Here is a 25,346-nt window from a genome sequence, read left to right on the forward strand (position 1 = left end):
TGTATTAGCTGACATAGAACAGCAGCCTCCACTGCCAAGAGAGCCTGGGTCTAGAGTGGAATGAGGGGGAAGATTAATGTCTCTGTTTTTTGCCTCTTTAAGAATTAGCTTCTTACCTGCACAAGCTAAACAGTCTGACACAATAACATTGTTATGTAACATCTTATGATGTATGCCTCTCCCTCCCCTAAACCTGTTTATAGTCAGTTATAACCTGACAAACTAGACTTCTGTAACACCTTATTGTTGAGTCTATGAAACCATCAAATCACAAGGAAATATTAACTGGCAAGCAATCGTGCTTTAGATTTTGTGAGGATTAACTAAACAAAGGTGGCTGAGTGGATTAGTTAACTTTAGAACTGTGAACAGAGTTCTAACTGAAACCAGAATGAGTCTGGCTCATATAGCTTGGTGATGAGTCAGAACTACCCACAATAACCTAATAAAAACTCAAGTTCATCCCGAAATGTTCCTCAGTGAATGAAAATGGGCTTTCACCAAGCTTTTTGTGGAAATCGGCAATGCCCACATAATTCCACATTGTAGGCTAAAGATTTATGTATCTTTTGTTTACACTGATGATTAACAATGAACTACACATATTCCTAACAAACGCAGATGACTACCCAGAGGATATTATATCCAAGAATAAGTGTAGGTCTCCTCGCTGAGGATGAAGTTTCTGATTCGCTCACTGAAATGGGCCAGGGCGTTTTGGCCTGTGAAGGCACCATCACTAGTGATCACCTAGATTTAGCACTGGTCTATAAAAGACAGTTACCACTGTCAGGTTGTAGTTTGGATTTTAGAATTTGGATACAGAATGCTAAATTTAAATGACACCAGATTTGTGTCTGACTTCACATATCATTTAAAAAATGCTAAAGTTTTCCCAGCTGGGAGAACAGCTGTCTGTTACATTCAGTGAAGCTAAACTGATGTAGTAATAAATCAGCTGGTGAAAAAGAGCCTTAGAGATCAACTAGTGAAAGACAGAAACGACAGCCACAAAGTATGGAGTCACTGCTAGACTCAGAGGCTTGGAAATGAGGACCTGATAGAGACCAACAAACTCAATGTCAAGGCCAGTGTCCTGTTACTACTCAAATTAAACGGAGTACACAGATTAGTATAAATACTATATTTATTAAATATCTTTACAGTTTATTTAAATGTATTTACAGAACTATTCCTGCATAAGTTAAACTTCAGACATCCAATTCAGGTCATTGCCTCTTGGGTAATAAGACAAATAATGATAGTCTCAACAGAAAAAAGCAGCTTATTAGCATACACAAATTCAAACTTGCTTCATTGTTTAGCCATCTTTGCCACAAACTACCTGCTTACAGTTAAAATTTTGACGTGGACAACTGCTGATTTTTAACTAAGACCAATTTTGCAAATAATTTTTTTTTTTTTTAAGTGGAATCCAAATGTTTTCTGTTCCAAATGTTTTATAAGCAGATTTTGGTTTTTTTGCTATTGCAAACTTTGTTAAATGCACAAATGTGATAGATTGGATGCTGTAGCTTCTACCAAAGATAGCTGGTATAAGGTGACAAGGAACCATGAACTTAATCAAAAGTACAAACATTTACAGTTCTAGCCAATCTTGTTTACAATCTCCAAAATGCTCAAAACTGACTCAGTGAATTCCCACAATTCCTGCCTTGTTACTTGATGTGGTACGTTGGTGGTACTGAAGGTGGTACTGAAGGCCACTGTTCTATCCAGAACAAATGCAACCGATGGGATAAGATACCTGCCCACCATGCAAAGCTTGAGGTCTATTTTCTAAATCTAGTCACAGCCCAACCCCCAGACATACACAACTGGAATGGATTCTTTTGTGATTTAGTACCCATCAACCATGTCAAGCCAGTACAGTAATTCAGGACAAAGAACTTGTTCTCCCAACCTCATTTCTTGCTTCAGTTTTAAGAGCGTATGGACTCTACTGCATATCCATTCGGTAATTTTTTTTTTTTTTTTTTTTGTGCGCAGGCAGCCTAAGTTCACAGGAAGAAATAAGGTTCTGATATGTTTAGAGTGCACATTTTAAACAGAACAAAATAAAAATTTCAAGCATGTGATAAAAATATTGACTTTTATAATACAGTATTGCTTTATAAATATAGATGGAAAAGCTATAAACTTTACTGGTCTTTGGTGCATCCAGAGAGGGATAAATAATTTGCCATTTGTAAATTAGAAATCCAAATTCTCTTTTATTATAAAAGTCCACTACACGAGGCAAATGTGTGTGTTTATACTGCTTGACTTAAAGTACAATTAACACATCAAGTTTAGAATTAGACCCACCAAGTGGTATATGTTAGGCACGCCCCACAAAGACTTGGGTCCTGTGGCCTGGAAAATTCCAGTATGGGTACCTACACAGCCTCTGACCATTGAGAGTAGGAGAGTTGTTAAACAGCACTCCAACAGACCCCCAAAGTCACAAAATTAAGTGCATAACACAAAAAGGGCAGGGGGGAAAAAGAGAAAATATTTTGTGTCCCTAATCTACAGGCCAGGTCCAAAGTCAATTCCCCTGTGAAACTCAATTCTTGTCCCACTGTTTTCAACATCACTGAAACACGTCAATTTCTAACGATCATTTCTCAAAAAATACTAAGTTGATTAAATGAGTTGTGTAAAATACCATCAATCTACCTTTATGAAGACGGTGTTTGATGAGTTTAGATGAGTGCAGAGAAAAGCCAGTGACTTGACCAGCACTGCTCTTACCAGGAAATAAGTGTATGCAATGGAAAACTAATACAGAATACACCTGGGTCATAAGGCTCCATGCCTCTGACCAGAAATAATCAAAAACCCAACAAAAGAACTGAAGTTGTCAGTCCAAGTGTAAATGTATTCCTTCCAACAAAACCTTTCTGGATGCAACTTTCTTTACTTTTTAAATACAGAAAGACTGCAAATAGTTTGTGCAAAATAAATACCCTGCCACTTGCCACTCACCCGTCTGTGTATTATCACAGCACGATGGGTTCTCATTATTTAAACAGTCCCTCTCCACTCCCTACCCCACCCCCCGATCTCCTTTACCAAATTCTGTTTTGTCAAGTTAGGGTAGTTAAGGCATTCTGACAAGTAATTAAAGGTGATTCAAAATAGGTATCTAAACATTATGCCAATTTAGGAATAGTAGATAAATTACTGAACGGCTTACAAATGAATAACTCATTCTTATTATAAATGAAATGCCTGTTACAAGCATGATGCATTGAAATATAGTAATGACATGTACATGGTACATGTTAAACAATTTTAAATAAAACAAGCTTGACAGTTACTCAAATATACAGTACAAATTCACAAAACAAAATCTTTTTAAAACAAGTTGAGGTAACCTCAAACATAAGTTTTAATGCAATAAACCAGGGAGTAAATATCTCCTTTAGAGAAAGAGACTGTCTATGTTCTCCTCAAGTAGATTCTCATCAGGTTTAATTGCATTCTTATCTATACACCAATGTTACCTGACTTATATATAAAACATGGCTTTAATTTAAGGATTTCTAAGTATATATATTTTTCTACCACCAAGTTAATGAAGGAAAAAAACTGACCCCAAAATATGTATCTTTACAGCAGTCGACTTGTACACAAACCTTAAAAATAACTTTGAGCTTGCAGATAATGGAAAAACTGGATATGGGGTAATTTTATAGGAAAACTATACACTGCAAGATGGCTATTTGGAAACTGTAAACATTAAGCTTGATTTGGAAACCCCTACGTTTCTGTGGAGGGCAAATGCAAATGTCAGGTCATCACTAGACATCTTCCTCGTGGACTCTTGTGCCCATGATGCTCTTTCACCTGGACTCCCTGAATTTGTCTACAGAAGGCAAGGCTACTAGCGACAGGTCTAAGACATGAGGGGTAGCATGACCTGATAGGCCAACAAAATTCAAAGTTAGAGCTGTCTATTCTCAACCCTTCAGGCCTGTGGGCCTCGAGCTCTCACATGGGGGAATCATACCAGACAGCTGGGAGGAATTTCAGCTGCAACATTAAATACCTAGGCCTTGAGGAATTTTATAACCTTGAATAATATTCATTATAAAATTCTGGTAAGGAGTCTCCCCAGCCCCTCCTGCAGATAAGCCACCAGCCTGTGATACGCACTAAAATGCTAAAACTTTCATCACAGGAGCACAATTAAGCATCTTTTAAAAACCATGAAACATTTGCATCCATAGAACTAAACTGAATTTCTTTCCAACCTGCAAAAAAAAAAAAAAAAAGCTCCTAGGATCAAGATTTTATAATCCAGAGCAATGTTTTAGAGCAAAATTATAAGCCCCTGAAAAATAGGAGTTTATAATGAAAATATAGTCACACTCGATCATAACACAGACTGTATAGTACACGTGTAACGCATCATTTGATGAGCATGTTTCTAGTAGATGTATCATAACATACAATTTGTGTCAGACTTTTAAAATCCCTTTTACACACTGTAATTTTGAATTCACTTTACCAATATTACTCATTTTCAATACTTCAACCGTTTTCAAAAAGTAAGTCATTTTGGCTTTGAAAACATCCATCCCATCATGGAAAGGAGAATGTGAAGGCCAATCTTCAGATCTTGATTTTCTTCAAATGTTGCTGGCAGATATGAGCAGTAGAATGACAGTAGTGGTTCTCAACAAGGATCTCAAAGAGACAGGCAAAAGGTTTACATCACTGGCCATTGAGATCAGTGGCAAAGAGACGTGGTCCTGCCAGCAGGATCAGCACACACGGCAGGGGAGAATTTGGGATGATGAAGGGGAGGCAGGAGTCGACACCTAGGCGAGTCAGTCTGTATACTCAGCCACTATTGAGAGAAGGACGGTGATGTCATCTGGCTTTCCACCTACAATGAAAATGAAAATGCAGTCACACATTTTAAAACTCAAGAAAAAAATATAAGCCTAAATAAGTAAGTACTAGGAGACAAATAGGTTTGTCAATATACTCTAGTAGAAAAAAAGGAGAAAAAATCGATAGTTAAAACACACCAAGAAATTACATCTAATTTAATTGAAGCTTTAAAAAAAATCCTCTCTGCTCCTTTACAATAGGAGCTTTGTTAAAATGGCCACCACCACATCCTCTGTGTATAGAAATCACAATAAAGACAAAATGTTACTAAGATTTATTCTGCCTGACAAGAAAGTTCTATGTTCCACCCTCCTGCAATCCTAATTTGGACAAACATACCCAATGTTTTGAAACTAGCTGATAGTCTTGTAGTCTAATCTGGCAAACAGCTATGGCATGTGCTTTTTTCTATTTAATATTTCCCGGACAGCTAAGAAATGCTTTGCGTGTCATAATATTATACCTGCAAGAAGCTGACCACTCTACAAGTGCTGATATGCTTGCACCAACATGTTATCCAAGCTCAAAGCTGAGATATTGGCCTGCTCCCAAAGTTACACATTGCTCAGTAGATAGGAAGACTCTAGGCAAGGAGAGTCTTCCCTTTTCAAAACATCCTACAGAGGCAGGTGGGATGAACTGGGAGACTAGGACTGACATATACACACTGCTATGCATAAAACAAATAACTAATGAGAACATACTGCACAGCACAGGGGAACTCTACTCAGTGCTCTGTGGTGACCTAAATAGGAAGGAAATCCCAAAAAGGGGACATATGGCTGATTCACTTTGCTGTATGACAGAAACTAACAGAGCACTGTAAAGCAATTAATTACAATTAATAAAAATTAATAAAAAACAAAAAAACTTGCTGTAGCAATTTGGTAGGCAAATACTGTGAATGAGTCCCACAAAGCCAGACGAAGGGAGAAGTGAAATGTCAGACTTGTGAAGGGCAGAATGTTTAAACCATTAGCAATGTCCAGGCCCTCCAGGCAGAGCTCAGAGGTTTTCTGGGCTCAGATCCAAGCAGAGCATTGGCAGCGATAAAGGGCTTCAGGTTCCACCTGCCTCTGCAGCCAATGAAGTGCAGCTCTGAAGGGCACCTCTGTAGGGAACGCATGCACTTGCTGTCCTCCAGTGTTCAGGCCTGCTGACCTTGTGCAAAGTCACCAGCTCACAGCTGGGAGAGGACCCCTCAGCAGTCTCACCCCAGTGCAGCAGCTGGCCTCACACACAGCCCAGAATGCTCCATCCCCTATGTCCCCAGTTAGTCCTTATGAAGTTCCCAAAGAATGCTTACCTCTCACATTCAATCCGTTGTCACATGCAAACTGTGCAAAAGGTGACATATAATTTGGGTCATAGGCCAGCTCATGAGCTTGCTCAGCAATGCTTCTTGCCGTCTGCTGTATACTCTCATAATTTGAATTCTAATACAAAAATATGAGGGAGATATTTTTACCAAAATGCCTCACATGATTTCTACATGCAGGTAAACATCACTTTTTAAGACAGTAAGATTTATCTAATCATAGTTTCCACCATTTAAATTTTGTTCCAGTTAGAGAAGACAGTGGAACATAATACCTTGACTAAAATGAACAAGATCACCAGTGCTGCCTACATAGGACGTCAACGAGAAAGTTCTTTGTGAGGATGGCCTTGGGTCCTGAAGTTTGAATTTTTTTATCTCCCCGGCCCCCTTGAAATTCTTAAGGCATTCTTGCTAAAATGGGATGGGATTGAAGGGGCGGATTTTGATAGCATTTTAGGATGACCTCAAAATTCTCCCTGCTTGGGAGTGCACCCCAGGCCAAGCTCAGTGTGCTTGCTCTCCAAGTAAATGCTGCCAGTTACCCCACTGAAAAGCCCTCTCTATTCTCTATTTCTTCTCCATGCTTTTTCTTTTTTATTTAGCAACAACACTATTTCTATTCTTTCTCTGTATTCTCTGTCTTCCTCCACTAGAATGTAAGCCCCATAAGGTCAGGGAATGTGTCATTTCTGCCTCTCAGTGTTACACACATGGCACAGTGCCAGCATGTGTCAGCAGCACCTGACCTTCCTAAGCTCCACAGACAAAGCATGGTGTTAAGGATTTCTAGTGCGTAGTCTTGGTTCATCCTCACCACAGCCCTACAGAACAGGGTCTTTGAACTGTCCCACCCCTATTTTATAGGTGAGAAAAACACTGCTAAGAAAGTTTAGAAAACTCAAGGTCATACTGGTTAGTAGTAAAAACATGAGAAAAGATCAATCCCCCCAAGTCAGTACTTCACAAAGCCAGGAGAATATGCAGACTGGCTTTCATTTCCTTCCACTCACTATATGGGCCAAGTCTGAACTGCTTTGTTACTGGTGACAGCTCAGATCACATCAAGGCCCTTAGCTGCTTGCTACCCTTGGCTGCTGCCTTGGCTGGCTCTGGTATGATGATTTCCTATCTTTCCCAGCCTCAACACCTGCTGGGTTTGTTACAAGACTAAAAAATGAAAAAGATAACCAGCAACCAACACCATTAAATACCATTAAAACACAATTAAAAACACAAATCTCTTATCAGAGTTTTTCCTACCTTTACCACCCTACTAAAGAGGGGCTTGGATGAGAAGCCTCTTTTTCCCTCAGGTTTTCCAACTGTGAATATTTCTGTCTACAACTGTTTAGAACAAGATCAGAACCATTTTCATTTTCCTAAATTCACGAAGTAGTCCTTTCCAAAACTACAAAAAGAGCTTACGCAACTGAATTAATAAAAAAAACTCGGCTGTCCAGGGAGGGTCACTGTTTCTAAAGGCCCACCTTTGAGTTAATTACCTTTAACTTTTTTAGCTCCTGAAGGATCATATAGTCAGGCATGTTGTCAAAGAGTCCATCTGTCGCTGTCAGGATAATGTCCCCTAACTGGACATCAAAAGATGTGCTATCAGCGGCATCTGGGCTGTAACAAGGACAGGGTGGTGGCAAAGTTAGCAGAGCCCTTTAGAGATACTGTTAGAAGTTTCCAATGGGGACGATGCTACAATATAACGAAGCTTTAAGGAAAACTAATTTATAGTAGCAGTCAATAATAAAAATCACTATTCTGAAATTCTTAACCTTGAAAAAAACTGAAAACTCTGATATAAATCTTTCAAAAGCTTAACAAAAACTATCAAGTAAAACTGAGTTTGATGATTAGTCACATGTGCTTTAAAAGGAAGAGGGGTTCTTTTCTGAGTCAGACACTAAAATGCCTCTAGAATCCTAGTGGAAATGAGTCTTTGTTTCCTAATTCTTTAGTGCCAAATTCCATCCTCTCTTACTCACTTTCCACTCATCAGTTTCCCTGCAGGCTTGAATTTGGAGGCTGTGTTCTAGTGGAATAAATGAGCACTATGGAGGAGCACATGCCAGTCCTATAAGAATTAATTCCTGTGAAATATCTACAATGGTATTTCTTACTATAATGCTAGTAATTACTGGTATATTACCAGTAACACCAAATAAATATTAATAAATCACCCTCACTCTGGCAGAGTAAAGACTGTCTCTCTCAGGGCTTACAAAGTTCTCATCACGCACAGGTTACTTATTTATAAGGGCTCCTGGCACATAATACGTCTTCAAGAAATAGTTAATGAATGAAGAATCACAGTAACTAATCCTCCAGTTTGGGTAAAGACTCAATATTGTTAATGAAAAGAACAAGGTACTGTGTGTGTGAGAAAGAAAGATCTATATATACAGGCGCTTCTACATGCAGAGAATAAATCTGGAAGGATTCAAAGAAACATAACTGGCTGCCTCTGAGGACAGGTGGTAGATTTTTCATTACATCTGTGTAAAACTTTTTTAAAAAGATAGAGGGGAGACTTACAAGAAGAAAACAGAAGCCCAGGTGGGGAGAAAAAGAGAAGATAATATATTCAAAGAGTTCATGGCTCCCTTGGAGACTGATTCTCAGCCATTTTGAAAGGCCAGCTCTACCACTTCCAGGCTTCCAAGGTAAGGGAAAGGTGAGATATCTGATAATTTGCCTTAAAACGTGTAATTAGGGAACAAGAGCCAGGAAAAAATTCATACACTGACCCAGAAGGCAGGGGCCAGAACCAAAGCACCTTAAGCCTCACCAAAAAAAAAAAAACAAAAAACACTAAATTGTTTAAGTGATGTACTATAAAATTTGTAAAGGGAAAACATAAAAACAAACAGCCTACCCATGCCTGCTGGGGATTTACACTAAGAAAATTTCTAGTTTGTTTTCTGTTGACTGAGGAAAGCAGCACCACACCAAAAAGTTCTGTAACGGGCTTCTGACAAGGAACAAACTAGCTTTCACTTATACATTTATACAATAACATAGCTGTTTTAACAACAATAGCTGTTGTCAAAACAGCTATTAAAGGAAATTTGTAAGTTAAGGTTCAAATAATATTTTATAGATAAGAGAGACTGATAACAAAGGATAACAAGCAGCCAAGAGAAGGAAAAAAAAAAAAGACACACACTAAAACAGACTGTAAATTGGTAGAAACCAGGTCGATTTCTTCCATGGAATAAAGAGAAACAATACAAGACATTGCACATTTGCTCAGTCTTTGGAAGCGAATCAGCCTCTAGAAGTTTAGATTAATGACCAGGTTGGCACTGAAGCTCTATTTTATGCTGAGGTCTTTCTTTCCCCAGGAGTGTCTTTTGCTATGCTGTCTGTGAGAGACTCGCTGCCATTGGACAGTTCGTCCTCTTCTCCCAACACTCCCACCCCTGAGCTTGGTGTTCTGCCAGCTGCAGTTCTGCCCATTTTGATTGAACATACTGTGCTGCTGGAAACTTTTGACTGCACTGAAACACGAGCTGCAATCACATGCTAGCAAACTGTCTCTGGGCTCCAGGGGAAGCAGCCTCCACCTCACTGGCAGGACAGGCCAAGTGCTGCCCTGACCAAACTGTCCCAAAGAGAGCGTGTGAGGTACTGCAGGGGTGCTCTAGCACTGGGAAGCCAAAACAACAAGGATCAAATAAAGGAAAATGAAAAACACTGTTTCTCCAAAAACTGTTAGCTGAACTTGACATTTACCAAGGTCTTGGGGTTCTGAGTCTGCCTCACTCCAATGTGACTAATATCGATGTGCTACTACAGCCAACTGAAGAAGGGCCTATAATCAAATTTTCTTCCAATTATGGTAATCTGCCTTACTCTGAAAGTAAAAAAAAATGCTTCCCTCTCTGTAGGAGTCAGCAATAAACTTTAGTTGGGTAATATGGAGCGCTTATATAATATGCTCATTCTAGTTAAAAGATGGCAGTAATCATCATTTTACCTTAGTTTGGACCTAAGATTTGGCCTAATAAGAACTATTAAGTAGAGACAATCTGTATTTGCTAGGATGCTTCTACTTTTACAACAGGTTCATTACCCATTTTACTACACTTATGAATTGCCCACAATGTTTGTGTCAAACCCTAAAAGGTTGCTAAAGGCAGTAAAATCTGAGACTTAGTATTACTCTGTACTCTGATCTGAAAAAAGATAAACTATAAAAGTTGATTCAAAAAAGTACTGACTGTCCTGGAAAGGTCTTGACAGTTTAAAATGAACTGAGAAGGTGTGGAAAGAAAAAAAAGCACACATTTCAAGAGTACCATCAGAGAACATTCCCAACACCACCTTTAAGTCCATTTCCTGCAAGTTAACTTTGCCTGACAAGATCTGCAAGGACTGAAAGTTCCACTTGATGCACATTATAGGCAGCTCTGAGAATCAGGAAGTTATTCTGATAAATAAAGCAGATGTCTATTTGCATTCTTCCCTAATAACATATGCAAAAACTTGTATATGGCATGGCACACATGAACAATGACTCATTTCTCCAGCACTACTTAACAAATACAACTGTATGTACCATGTGGTCTTGGTATGAAAAACTGATATTCTATAAGCTTGAAATAGTATTTTCACAATCAGGTCAAATTAATAGGTGTTTATCAGAATTCAACTTGGCTGGAAATCAAGTTCAAGCAGAATATCTTTCGATGTCAGACTAAAAGGTCTTCAATGTGTCTTCTCTTCTCACGTGAGAATGGAAAATGCCCATCTCCAACAGCCTAGTTAAGGGGAACGGGAGGGAACCTGTTGGTGAGAGAGGGGAGATTACCTGTCACTCAAGACAACTCCCTCGGCTTCAGGGGGCGCGATTGAGAGCTGGAATGGAGTGTTGAAGTAATGCTGCTGCTCATCTGATCGGTGCACAACTTCCCCACCCCTGACAACCAGAAAGCCTGAGTCACCCAGGTTTGCTGTGTGTAAGCGGTGGCTGGTTCTGTCCAGCACCACAATGCAGGCAGTACTGCTACCTAGAAACAAAAACAATGTCCATTTATTTTCTCTTCCCAGACTGTCTCTGCATACACATTTTTATCATATCATCCTGAGGAGCAACATACCATAATGTGAACCTCCTTTGCCTAATAGGTCCTTTCTTAGTTACGGCTCCATACCCATGTCAGTAGTAACCTGATCATGATCAACACAATGGGGAGAGAAAAAGGGATTTATACTACGCATGCAAAGTGGGCCACTGATGATCTGGATTCTTCCACTTGCAGAGATAAGAAATAATAAAAATGGCTGGTATTTAACCACATTATTTCATTTCAATAGTGCTATAATCTATGCCAAATTTTCTAAAGGATGTTATTGAGATATTAAGTTTTAATACTTAAATGCCAAAATGAGAATGTCACGTTTCCATGACATTTTTCATTAGTCACTGGCAGAAAGCCTTCCCTGTGAAATTCACTAACATTTAAGACAGGGCACATAACTTCAATTTTTAATGGGATTTCCATCTGCTAAGGTCATGAAAAAATTTTATTGCAGACTCACTGTGGAGTAACAAGACCAAGTTTCATGGGTGGGGAATCAACCTGTTCACTTCACAGAGACTATCAACATTTAGAGGGAACATTCCAAGCAGAAGCTTCTGTGTACCTTTGTAGCACACAGCTCACATGACCTTTCTCAGCCTGAAGTTGGTAACCCAGTTAGTGAGATTGCTTTCAAATGCTAAAATTTCAACCTATACATAACAGAAAATGGCAAAATTGAAAAAATAAGTTCAACCACCATGTAAACGGTCTGTAAATATATATATTTTTAATGATCACTGCACTAGTATAGGGAATGTGGTCACTCTCATTCCATGGTGATGAGAGTAAAACTTAAATAAATCTTTCTAAAGGATAATACTGCCCTGAAAAATGTACATATCCTTTGACCTAGCAATTCCATTTGTGAGGATTTATTATAAGAAAATAGAAACGCAAACAAGACTTAAGTACAAAGCACTGTATAAGATCACAAAGAACTGGAAACAACTTCAACATCTAAAATTAAGGGGTTGGTTATATAAATTATAGCTCATCCATACAATGGCAGGCTATGCACTATCACATAATACTTAGGAATACAGACTCTAGAGACAGCCTGCCTGCATCTTAATGCTAGCTCTGCCACTTACTAGCTGTGTGACCTGGGACAAATTATGTAACCTGTCTGTGCCTTAGTTTCCCCATCTATAAAAACAGGGATAACAGTAACTACCTCAGAGAGTTGTTTGTAAGATAAAATTAGTTAAATCATGTCAAAGACTTACAACAAATAATAAGTGTTCGCTGGCTATCTGACAGCAACTAAAATTGTGTGAGAGAAACATATTTGAGAATGAAAGATAAGGTAAGTGAAACAAGTAGATTGTAAGCTCGTATTGAAGTTACCTTTAAAAAGTGACACCAAATATAACGAACTGTACATCAGAAACACCGATACTTACTGTCATCTTTTTTTAAAAAGCACAATATGTAGCCAAAAGCTAACCTGCTAAAATGACAGTTAAAGGGCAAAAAGAAGAAAATAAATAGGCTGTGAAACCAGCTGTGTTAAATCCCAGTGCTCTGTCATTTTCTAGCCATGGATATGGCTGTGGGCAAAACCACTTATTCTCTCTAGGCCTCAGTTTCTTCCTAGCAAAACGGGGAATAAAAGCACCTACAAATCTACCTTATTGGGGCTACTGTGAGCACACAGTAGATTCAATTCCTGTTACTATTATTCTATGCACAAAGAAAACAGGTCAGGAAGCATAATCACTAAAAAATTAATAGTTTTCTTAATAGATTATGAGTAATTTAAGTTTTTGTTAGTTTCCTTAATGAAAATGTGTAACTTAATTAAAAAACACTTAAATATAAGCATTTGTGTCACTGCAATGTTCAAAAATTCTGTTTCCTTGTTATCTACAGTATATGCATGGGTACAAATCTGACACGTTAATGCTAAATTATCTAGTCCCTACCCATTAAATGTCAAGGAAAAGAAAAACAGAGGTATTGTAACTAACTGGTCATGCTATCTGAGAACCTATTCTATAGCTTACATTAGAGCTAAAGTCACCAATTACCCTTCCTTCCTTCCTAACCCAATACACAAAAAATCTAATCATTTACATCATTAACAGAACCACCACACAAAAGATCTTCTGAAAGCTGATGGGATTAATTCAACCGAGAACAAAAAAATGACAGAAGAGAGGCACAGTCCTGAAGATGCTGCTGCAGGAAGGACTCATGTTGACTCATTATTACTCACTGACAAACCTAGGCTATCATTTTGCTACCCTTGTGGCAGTCACCCGCTGTGTTAGAATAAAAATGGTCCTCATGAGTGATAGACAGAGCTTTAACATGCAAAGCAGTGCCAAAGAGGGGAAGCTCGGCCTTACACAATCATCTGGGCCTCTTCAAATTACTGCTGAGTACAGCGGCTCAGGCCCTGACAGTCTAACATGGGGAGAAGAGTTCATCCTTACATGTTTGATGAAGAACAAGCAAGCAAAGAAGAAAGAAAAGAGTGCTAAGAACCATGCTGAATATTCAGATGAGCAATCCAGACAGGTCCCCAAGCATATCCCTCATGAAAAAATGGCCCTTACTCTGTAAACTACAGTTAAGCATTTTGAGCAGCAAAGGAAGAAAGGGATAACCTTACAAGGATTAACTACTCAAATTCTTAAGATATGTTGGTTTCTTAAGACCTAAATCCACTTAAGGGTTTCTGAAGAAATAATATATGTAAACAATTAGCCTGTGATGTCAATCCAGATCTAAAAGCAGCTAGAAATTCTCAAGAAATAAGTGGTTACAGCTATCAGCTCACCCTTATACTGGAATTATGCTTCTGCAAGGTTGTAAGATTTTTTTTTAAAGATTATCTAATCCTAAAAGTTATTATTTATAACTACAGCTGAGGTTCAGTAAAACTCAGCAGCCTACCTTTGTCAAAATATACTTGGGTTTTAGTTACAAACAGCTTAGAGATATGCAGATAAAGACAGAAGTATACATGTTGTCAAACATAGTAACAAAGGAATATTTCAAAGTGTCTTTTAGGAGAAAGCAGTTAATTGTAACATTCAATGTAAAAAAAACCTCTTTTATGTCCTTAAACTTATTCTACTAAGATCTCCAGTTACATGAAGGTAAATAGGGGAAAAAGCAGTTATAAGGAAGAAACTCAGCAAAAAAAAAAACAAGGCTTTCAAAGCACAAAATGAGGATAGTTGTTATAGGTTGTAATGGTTTATTCCAAGTCACAATAATTTAGTACATGCACTGCAGGGTTGGGGTTGGAGTGGTATTGGCAGAAGACTCACAAGAATGTATAGGAGTCAGGTCCCTGGTATTGTGTCTACAGACTCTCTGTTAGATGGTACCCTGCAATGTGTTGTCTTTTCCCTTAAGATGTTTCTGAGTACTGTAAGAAGCTTTAAGTCACTGCTTTTCACAAAAAAAGATTCATCTAGTTAACATGAAATAAGGAGGTCAGAGGTTAGGTGGTTTGCCTAAAGTCATATGGCAGGCAAGTTGACAGAGAGGTGCTAGAAATAGAATCTAGGATATTTCAAGATACCGGGGAAGTTCAAGATTGCAAGTCTAAAATAGCAGATTAAGACAAAGTAGTATATTGAAACCTCAAGACAAGATTTCTCTTCAGTTAGAAGGAGAACAAGCAGGTTAATCACAGCACAGAGAAGACAGAAGCATGATGGAAACAACCCCTTCTTACAAAGGTTTCAAACTGAAGGTAAAATTCTATGAAAATGGAGATTTCCATTTACACTGAAAAGAGAAGGCTGATTTTAAATGTGCCTGGTGACTGGGAGGGGACTTTCTAGTAACCAGAAAGATGCTGGCAATTAGCAGAAACTTAATAACACCCTTTCTGAGAGCCTGTTTAGAAGACTGGGTAAGAGCCCAAGAAACCATTTAACAAACAAATGGAGAAGCTTGGCCAAAGGATGCTTCATTGGCATGCCATATAAACAAACACTACATATTTGTATATTTTCTAATACAAGATTAACAGGGATTTATACAGACTAATGTAACTGCTAACTGCAAACAATTGGGCAATCCATCTGCAACCTGAACTCCCCACAAGTAGTCAACTGAGTGTTACATGTGGGACCTCAATCCCCTTTCTTCCTCCCTGGGAGAGAATCACTAACCCAACTATACAACCACTTGCTTTTCTTTCTTCTTTTACATTTTAGAACCCCTAAATGATACAGTTTTAGGTTTCTGAATTTGAAATTTATGGACTCAGACTGCTGGGTGGTATTCTGCAAAGTCATCTTTCTCCTCAATAACATGTTCCTGAGTACTTCATGCAACCTTAACGCATTCTGTTTCAAAATGCATTTTACTCCTATAAATGACTTTAAGGTTGTCCCCAGTTTTCTGCTATTATAAATGAGGTTACTATGAACATTTTTGTACCCATCTCTTGATATGCAAGAGCTTCTTGCACATAGATGTGCAAGAGCTTCTCTAGTTCAAGGTAAAGACCCAGAAGTTGAACTTTTGGGGCATATTATCTATTCATGTTTAACTTTATTCTTTAATTCCAAACTGTTTTCCAAAGTGGCTGTACTTATCTCACGCAGTATTAAGTATTCTGGTATAGCCTATAGCTCCTCCATCAAACTGTTTAACAGGAAGAGCCTCGGATAAACAGCTGGGCTGTAAGTGATTTTCTTGGTTTTGTTGTTAACCACCTCCTGGGCTTCTTTAAATGTTAGTTGCTCGGTTGTGTCTGACTCTTTGCAAGCCCACCAGGCTCCTGTGTCCATGGGATTCTCCAGCAAGAATACTGGAGTGGACAGCCATTGCCTTTTCCAGGGGATCTTCCAAACCCAGGGATCAAATCTGGGTCTCCAGCATTGCACGCAGATTCTTTACTGTCTGAACCACCAGGGGGGGTTTCTTTAGAGAGGAAAACACATGGGATATGTACTTACCAAGCAAAGGTACTTTATTTTGCAGCAACTCACAGTAGCTTGTGGTGAGGATACCAATGGGATTACTCGGGACAAACCGTCCTTCTTTTACTAACCGTTCACATGTTCGCATTAAAGTCCCTGAGAACTGAGAAGGATCAACACCATAGTCTCTCCATCCTCCTACACCATCGGCAACCCCTTAAAAAAAAAAAAATTACATTCAAAAGATAGTTCTAATCAGTGTCTCAGGAATTCTTACTCCGGCTTTCTATTACTAATTTTACTACATACTAGTACATAAATTTGGAGAAGGCAATGGCACCCCACTCCAGTACTCTTGCCTGGAGAATCCCAGGGATGGGGGAGCCTGGTGGGCTGCCATCTATGGGGTTGCACAGAGTCAGACACGACTGAAGCGACTTAGCAGCAGTACATAAATTTACCATGAAATTCGGAATAAAAAGCAGTCAGGTTTAATGTATTATACACTAATACTCCTAAGCCACATTCTCTACTTAGAATCTGATCTTTCATATATTGATGAATAAACACGTGAGCTACCATAGGGTGGCACTGCCTCCCGGCCAAAAGGTTGTTTTCAGCAGGATTTTCATCTTTGTACACAACTAGCTGTGTTATTAATCTTTGTTGTATTTTATAAGAATGAAAACTGATTTTCTTAAAAAGTGCTGATGCTAGTGAGAATACAACTGAGCCACACTTGGCCATCATGAAGAATACCAAAGGCAGCACACTTTTAACTTCAAATATTGGTCAATAATTGTGAAAGAGAGAACAAAATTAAGAATTTATCTTACCCTCTTTGCTCCTCTGTCAGAGACAACCACCATCCTGTACACGGCCACACTGCCCAGCAATAACTGCCACTACCCTGCGTGGCTAGTAAGCACTAGCAATGGGACTGACTGATGCAAACTGAGAAATGCTCTAAGTATAAGCATACACTGGACTTTTTGAAAACTTATTAGCATAAAAAAATAGTAAATTATCTCATTAATTTCTATATTATTATATGTTGAAGTAATATTTTGCATATAATGTGCTAAAGAGAATACATTATGAAAATTAATGTCAAATTAAAAGTTTATTTTTATTTTTAATTAATGTGAATACTAGGAAATTTTAAATGACATATGTGGCTCACATTATATTTCTATTGGACAGCACTGGTATAGAGGTTTTCATGGGTCCACAAAACTCTTGATGATTTCAGTTTAAGACTCCTTTATCGTGAGCAAACTAGTGTTCAAGAAAAATCAGACATCAAAGTCAACATACCATCTCCTACTCAATCCCTTGCAACATCAAGTTAATTGTTCAACATTAAAATTGATTTCTATCTAATTTCAAACAAACTGAAATGGTTTGCTATTCAAACTAAACTAAAATCCAAACTGAAAGTCAGATATATATATTATTAAGGTTTTAAGTGAATATAAGTAAATGAACTTTTCTGGAATGATCTATAAGAAATATAGTTGTTTCTGAAATAAAAAAGACTGAAAGTGATCTGTGAACAAATGGGAAAATTAAGCTTTTTACCTCACACTATTCTGTATTATTTAAATTTTATTTTTATAATGAGCATGTATTGATTTTATAACAAAAAATATTAGGAAATTTATAATTCTTAAGGCTTTCTGAGCATGAAACACCCTCCTTATATACACGTTTAATTTTTTCTTCCAGTTGTATTGGGATATTATTGTCCTATGGTTCTATTAAAGTTCAAGGTGTGCAGCATAATGATTTGACTTTCAGACAACATGGAGTGACTTCATCGTGAGTTCAGTGAGCATCCATCATCTCATGTGCCAGGGTGCCTTGTGCTCGGTTGTGTCCAGCTCTTTGCGACCCCACAGACTGCAACCCGCCAGGCTCCTCTGTCCGTGGGATTCTCCAGGCAAGAATACTGGAGTGGGTCGTTATTCCCTTCTCCAGGGGATCTTCCCAACCCAGGGATTGAACCCACATCTCCTGTGTCTCCTGCACTGCAGACAGATTCCTTACCCACTGAGCCATCTGGGAAGCCCATTATCTCATATATAAACAAAATTAAATTGAAAAAAAAATTTTTTCCCTTGTGATGAAAACTCTTAGGATTTGCTCTTTTAACACATTTCATATATAACATATAGCAGTGTTAATTATATTTATCATATAATTTAACTTGTATACTACATTCCTACTATTTAATATAACTGGAAGTTTGTACCTTCTGATTGCCTTCATTCAATTACCCCTCACCCATTCCTGCCTCTGGTAACCACAACCTGATTTCTTTTTCTATGAGCTTGTTTCTGAAGTGTAAATGGGCTATATGTATATTTTTTGTACATTCAACTTACACACTTCAAAGAACATATCTGGTACAAAAGTAGCAAGGTGCTTATATATGCATCTCTGAAAAACTGACTTAACATAAAATGAACACATTAAACTGTTTCTCTGGTAATGGCACTTAATAAACAGAAGTGGAACACATCCCGAAAAAATAAGAGGAAACAGAGCTGGAAGACAGTAAAGAGATTGACAAATAACTTATCACTTTGTGGCAGAACCTTCCCATCTCTTATGACCAACCAACCGGCAAATTTCATGTCCCCCCCCCCCCCCCCCCCCCCGCCTTTGGCCATGCTTTGTGGTAAGTTTCCCAACCAGGGATTGAACTCATGCCCCCTGCAGTGGAAGCACGAACCCTTAACCACTAGCTGCCAGGGAAGTCACAAGGCAAAGTTTCACTTTAGGGCAAAATACAATTAGTTGATCAGATATGTCTGTGATTTGTTTCAAATTATTAGTGGGGTGTGGGTGTAGGGTGTGGGTGTAGGGGTGTGTGTCGGTGTGTGTGTGTGAGAAGAGTAGATGAAATAAGGCTGACCATGAATGGATAACTGAAGTTGAATGAGAGATACACTCATCCTTCTGCCTGCCACGTGGAGAGCAAAAGCAGTAATGGCATGAGTCGGGAGACAGTGGCTCAGTTGGGAAACAGTGGCAGTGCAGTCAGAGTGCAGGGATTTGGGATCCAGTGAAACAAAAGGACTCACAGGTTGACTGATGGGGGTGGCAGAGAGGAAGGTGGAAAGAGAAGCTTCAGGGATGGCTGACGTCTACCCTCCCAGTGAGAAGTATCGCTGTTTTTCAGGCAGTTGGAAGGCTATCTAGAAATTCTTATGAAAGTTTAGTGGGATCTTCTTTTGAGGAATTCTTACTTCACCAGGGGTAAGATTTTTACCACGATTTAAATGCAATAATTTGTGTTAAAACATAAAATGCAATTATAGTCCTTACAACTCCATCTGATGAATCATTCATTCTTTTCAAACTACTGTTTGCTGGAGGAAAGAATTTCTTTTTAACCAGACTCTGATTTGAGAGCCACAATTAACTTTAAATACAAACTGGTTTCATCTACAAATGCCCTTCAGAAGAAAACCATTAAAACCTGAGATAATGTTGAGAGTTGATCCTGGCACTCACTAAACAATCTCTCAACAGGTTACAGAGTCTGACCTGGCATAGCCCCTCAACATTAATCAGATATCTCCCAGAATAGAGCATAACCTTTCAGGCACCTGTTTGCTTTTATATGGGAAAAAGAACCCAGGCAAAACTCCACTTGTAAATCTTGTTAGGGGAAAAAGGGATTCAAAAAGCATGTAAACTTTTCAATAAATCTTTGGGGGGAAAAGTCTTAGTACACATACAAAGTTTACTTACACAGACCAAGTTATATAACAGAAAGAGTTGCATTTGGGATTAGAACCAGGCTAAAACCAGAGTAACCTACATTTGAAACCTAGTTTATTCATATTAGGCAGTTATTTCTACAAGAAAATGAGTATTTCCTCTCTTGCATAAGCAAAAGCTTCAATCCACAAAGAGAGAACACTTCCAATTAAACAGTGGAACTGATCCATACATAAAAGGAAATTTCATTGCAGTAAACAACTGTTAAAAGAGAAATTGCATTAGATCTCGAAGATATCAAGCAACAAAGGGTAAGAAAATCCCTAGGAGCAAACGGCTACAATGAATGGTAGGAAACAGAGGTTGAGGGAGGTGCACCCTGTCTCTGGGAAGCTCACCTTCTAGTGGGCAGCTAGACCACTCACTCACAGAGCTAGACAAACGGCTCCCACAAACGCTGCTACTGAAGAGTCAAAAGCAAGTGGTTAATGCTTACAGGGCACTGTGAGAGTGGAGCAAGCTTTCACTAGGAAGCAGCATTCAGATCTGGCCCTGGAAGGTAAGTCAGATTCCCACAGGCAGGGAAGGGTAGTTAAAGGAAAAGAACAGCAAATTAGGTGCTGCTGGGGCCTGGGTGAGTGGCACAGAAGTTAAGTATGCAGTTCAGAAGCTAAAGTTGTGGTGGGCCCCAAACTGCAGTCCAAGAACTTTAAGCTTTATGCTACAGACCCGTGCTGTCCAATATGGGCGCCACCATCCATATGTGGTCATTTAGTTTGAAATGCATCTAGTTTGGTTTGAGATGAGCTGTTAAATGTAAAATACACTCTGGATTCCAAAAACCTAGTACCCCTCAAACTGTAAAATGTCTTAGTTTCATGCTGAACATATATTTCAGATATACTGGGTTAAATAAAACACAGTAATTGAAATTAAGTCATCCATTTCATTTTACTTTTTTAAATGTGGCTACTAAAAATTTTAAGATTACATATATAGTTTACAGTGTATTTCTACTGAAGAACACTGCTCTCGACAATAGAAAATATCAAAAGTTTCTGGGTAGAAGCGTAAAATCCAACCTATATTTTAGAAAAGTAATCTTGAGACCAGTGGAGAGAACAGGTTAAGAGAGGCATCAGCTGTGAGATTTTAGGTTAAAGGTAATGGGAAAAGTAGAATAGACAATCACTGGAAATACAAAGAACATAAAGACAACAGGGCTCTACATCAATACGTTTTGTATCAATTAGTATGAGTGTTATTTCTGGATTTCAGAAATGAATATTGATTAGATGATTCCCCAGTTAGGAGGGGGTAAAAATGCCTTTAGAAGATACTAACTTCTGTCTCAAGAATGCTGATTTTCAGGCACCAGTGGGGTATTTTTGTGGACATGCTCTGTATGAAGTTGGGACCTTAGATTCTGCAGCTAGGAAGGCAATCAGGGCCAGTTCTTTGACAAAGGTCTAGTACTGACCCCATGGATACTCAAGGAGAATAGAGCAAAAAGTTTAAGGAGTTAAGGGGAATTTTATCTTAGGAATAAGAAATGAAATGAAATGTTAGTCACTCAGTCATGTCAGATTCTTCGCCCACTGTCATGAAATTCTCCAGGCAAGAATACTGGAGTGGGTAGCTATTCCCTTCTCCAGGGAATCTTCCCAAACCCAGGGATGGAATCCAGGTCTCCTGCATTGCAAACAATTTTTTTTTTTTAACCATCTGAGCTGCCAGGGAAGCCCTAGGAATAAGAATTCCTAGCCAAATACCTCATTTGTGAATTGCATTCTTATTCTAGGCATCAAATTACAAAATCAGATATAACTGTTTAAGGAACAGCTAAGTAACCCAATTTGTCAGAATGATATACCAATAATTTCTTTAGAGATGAAGTGAAGCTGAAAAGGTGGACAGAAAGTCTTTGAATGCCAAGATAAAGAATGTCCACTGAATACAGAAGCTATTTCCTTTAACTCACTGTAATCATCTTACGTCTCCATTCATAACATTCTGTCAGCCCATGTCTAGTTGAAGTGTTTGCTTTACCCTAAGATCCAATTAAAACCATTATTAGATTAAGATAATGGTTCCATATCTGACAGAGCTGAGCAAAAGGCTGAGAGGAAACAACGATAGGGCACAGAACATTCCTTTAGTTGTACCATTTACAATGGGAAATGTCAAGTTTTATGAAGTGGGAAATAGGCAACTACAGAATATTTAAATTTCTGATTTTTATAAAATATTTTGCTGTTTTCCATAGACTGCTTTTCTACAGTAGGCTTAAAAGAAAGGAGATATATCTCCCATTATTTAAATGTATCTTTTTACAGGAAGAAAATTCTTAAAGTAACAGACAATTTTCATTTTTTTAACTGAACACATTTTTGTCTTTGCCTATGGTTATAACCACATAGAAACAAAACTTTGCTGTACTTGAAAAAAAAATCACCTAGCTTTTTATTAACTCAAATATTTACCTTTATTCTAAGCCAAAAGTACAAGCGAAAAAAAGATTTGGTAAGTAAGCTAAAACTGTGGAAGCTTAAAAACCCTCTTTTCAACTGCATACGGCCACCTAACTGTGTAGTTGTAAAAGGCTCACCTTGAACAAGATTTTGAACTAAGTGACCTCCACCAGCCTGAGTTTCTCCATCATTATCCATTATCACCAAGCAGTACGAGGCTGCCATTCTTCTTAAACTCTTCCTACTATACTCATCTTCAGACAGACATGCGATTAGTTATAAGACATTTTCTAGAAGAAAGTGATGCCCCCAAAATAAATACTGTTTCAATTTTAATATAAAAATCAGTGAAGAAAAATTGGTCATTTGTTTTTATCCAACAAAAGCTCTGTCAGAATTTCAAATACTAAGTAGTACCCAAAGGTAACAGAGTTTTATTCTTGCATCTTTGATAATCTTGAGGCCTTTTACATGGAACCTCATACTCTCTAATGAAGCAAGATGGTTCTACAGGGTTGTTTCTCCATCAGTGAAACACACCTCCTATCTACTAGAATGGGTACTTGATAGTGAACTGAAACTCCAGAGGAGAAACTGAGTTAAGCATCTGGCTGGATCACAAGAGATGAATAATAAAAGCAGCAGGAGACCCTCTGTACCCAACACATAAGGATGTCTGGTGTTACCCTTTCTGCAGTGAGTGCTCATCTAATGAGGAACTGGTTAGGCAGCAGCTATTGCAGTGCTACAGCTGGCTTCTTTTCAGATGCTGAGGGTCTTCTTCAAATATGAAATCTAGTGTTCTCAGAGCCAACACTGTGGAGAGACATCACAATCTGAAGCATTGTAACTAGAGAAATGAGAATGGAGTATAAACTCACTTTCTAGCAAATAGAACAGATCACACTTGTATCAACAATCCTGAAGCCTCAACTATTTGGGCATTAAGAACACTCCCCTGTGATTCAGGACTGTGAAATGTATCTGCAAATAATTATCCCAAAGGGAACAAAAAGAAGGATTACTGGGAAAATGTATTTAAGAGTTGATTTATTCAGAAAAGTACAATTTGCTTTGACTAAAACTCCTTTCAGTTCTCTAGAGGTGAAATTATATAGATTATGACGTCCTTCCTGCTTTAACAAGCAAGTGATATATTCCCTATGCAAGGTTTCTCTGAAGTAACCACTATGCATCAGTCACGATGAAACATGCATCTTCGAATTCTCCAGATACCAAATCTATGTCAAGAACTCAAGATCTCTAAGTAAAACAGCTAACTCAAAGCTGAGGCAATAAAGCTGAAAGGATGGAAGAAAGAATGGTTCAAACTCTGTGATAAAATGTGTGAAAAGGGAACCTGGCAGCAAAACTCAAATTGTGCTAAAGAAATAGTACTGTCTAGAACAGTTAACCGGAGAAAGCGATGGCACCTCACTCCAGTACTCTTGCCTGGAAAATCCCATGGACGGAGGAGCCTGGTAGGCTGCAGTCCACAGGGTTGCTAAGAGTTGGACACGACTGAGCGACTTCACTTTCACTTTTCACTTTCATGCATTGGAGAAGGAAATGGCAACCCACTCCAGTGTTCTTGCCTGGAGAATCCCAGGGACGGCGGAGCCCGGTGGGCTGCCGTCTATGGGGTCACACAGAGTCGGACACGACTGAAACAACCTAGCAGCAGCAGCAGTAGCAGAACAGTTAACAAAGCTCAAAAATGGACTCAAAGGAGGAATAAATGATCTATTTTATGTTTTAGAATTCTAAAGAAAATAGCCATTTCTTTCTAGCTCAGAAAACATGAAATTACTCAACAATTAATCAAATTAAAATGCACACACATACATATATACATTTACACCTGTTGTCCAGAATAATTCATTAGTTAGAGATTGTAATCTCTAGAAGATGATTAGGAAATGACAGCGTGACGGCAAAGAAACTCAAAGTCAACCTTTTTAAACAAAAAAATGTTTTCTCTAACTTCCTTTACCTCTTCTGTTTAAATACCAAATATTTAATGTGGAATGATGTATTTGGACTTAACTGTGGCTGAGGATCTTGGGTACCTTAAAAGTTGAGGGTGAAGTCACAGATAAAGGTCACTTCACTCTTTTCTGAGCTGCAACAGTATCTTATTCAAATGCTAAATGCTGTTGGCAATGCTTTTTGGACAGGAGGAAGCAACAGACAAATCATCTGGGTGTGGGGGGTCACACTGATTTTAAGTTATGAACAGTAGACACAGGGCCCTTAGTGTGTTACAGAATTAATGGCTTCTATTAAAGCTGAGGATTTTCCATTTCTAGATATTAGGAAATGTTACACAATGCCTAATAATATTTAAATAAGAAAGTAACAACAATGAAAGTTCAGCCATCTGATATGTGCCTTGTACTGGCCCTAAGAAATTTCTTTCCATTTATGAGATCTAGAATTTTGGTCTTAAAGGTTGGCTTAATATTCATAACAATTAACATAGGGCTTCTCTGGTGGCTCAGTGGTAAAGAATGTGTCTGCCAATGCAGGAGACAGGGCGGGGGGCGGGGAAGTGTTCAATCCCTGGGTTAGGAAGATTCCCTGGAGAAAGAGGTGGCACCCCACTCCACTGTTTTTGCCTGGGAAATCCCATGGACAGAGAAGCCTGTGGGCTACAGTCCACGGGGTTGCAAAGAATCAGACATGACTTAGGAACTAAACACCACCACCCAAAGAGGATACTATTTTACCCCCTACTTTCTTCACCCCTCTATAAAAATAACAGCTGTTTTTTACTAAAATACCACCCTCTGGGAGAGGTCAAGTCACATGCAACCCTGGCAATAAATGCTTTTTTTTAAATTAACAAGTGAAAACAATTCCTTTGATTAAGGCCAAATGAGGAACTGACCCTTAATTTCTGAATACTAATTATGTTTTCAATATA

The 25,346-nt window shown here is 38.5% G+C and overlaps 1 protein-coding gene across 2 annotated transcripts in view; it reads right to left on the reverse strand.

Moving 5' to 3' along the window:
- Positions 1–1,129: 1,129 nt before the first annotated feature.
- Positions 1,130–25,346, reverse strand: part of PPTC7 (protein phosphatase targeting COQ7) — a 42,298-nt gene continuing 18,081 nt past the window's right edge. The window contains exons 2-6 of one of the 2 annotated variants that reach the window (XM_004017365.5): positions 16,254–16,433; positions 11,052–11,250; positions 7,732–7,855; positions 6,215–6,344; positions 1,130–4,900 (exon numbers count right to left, since the gene is read on the reverse strand). In XM_004017365.5, the coding sequence (XP_004017414.2) occupies positions 4,842–4,900; positions 6,215–6,344; positions 7,732–7,855; positions 11,052–11,250; positions 16,254–16,433 (692 nt within the window). In that variant the 3' untranslated portion in view covers positions 1,130–4,841. The remainder of the gene's footprint in view (positions 4,901–6,214; positions 6,345–7,731; positions 7,856–11,051; positions 11,251–16,253; positions 16,434–25,346) is intronic. The other variant, XM_042234599.1, reaches the window with a different exon arrangement.

This window comes from Ovis aries, chromosome 17 (assembly GCF_016772045.2).
Source record: "Ovis aries strain OAR_USU_Benz2616 breed Rambouillet chromosome 17, ARS-UI_Ramb_v3.0, whole genome shotgun sequence".
NCBI classification, from domain to species: Eukaryota; Metazoa; Chordata; class Mammalia; order Artiodactyla; family Bovidae; genus Ovis; species Ovis aries.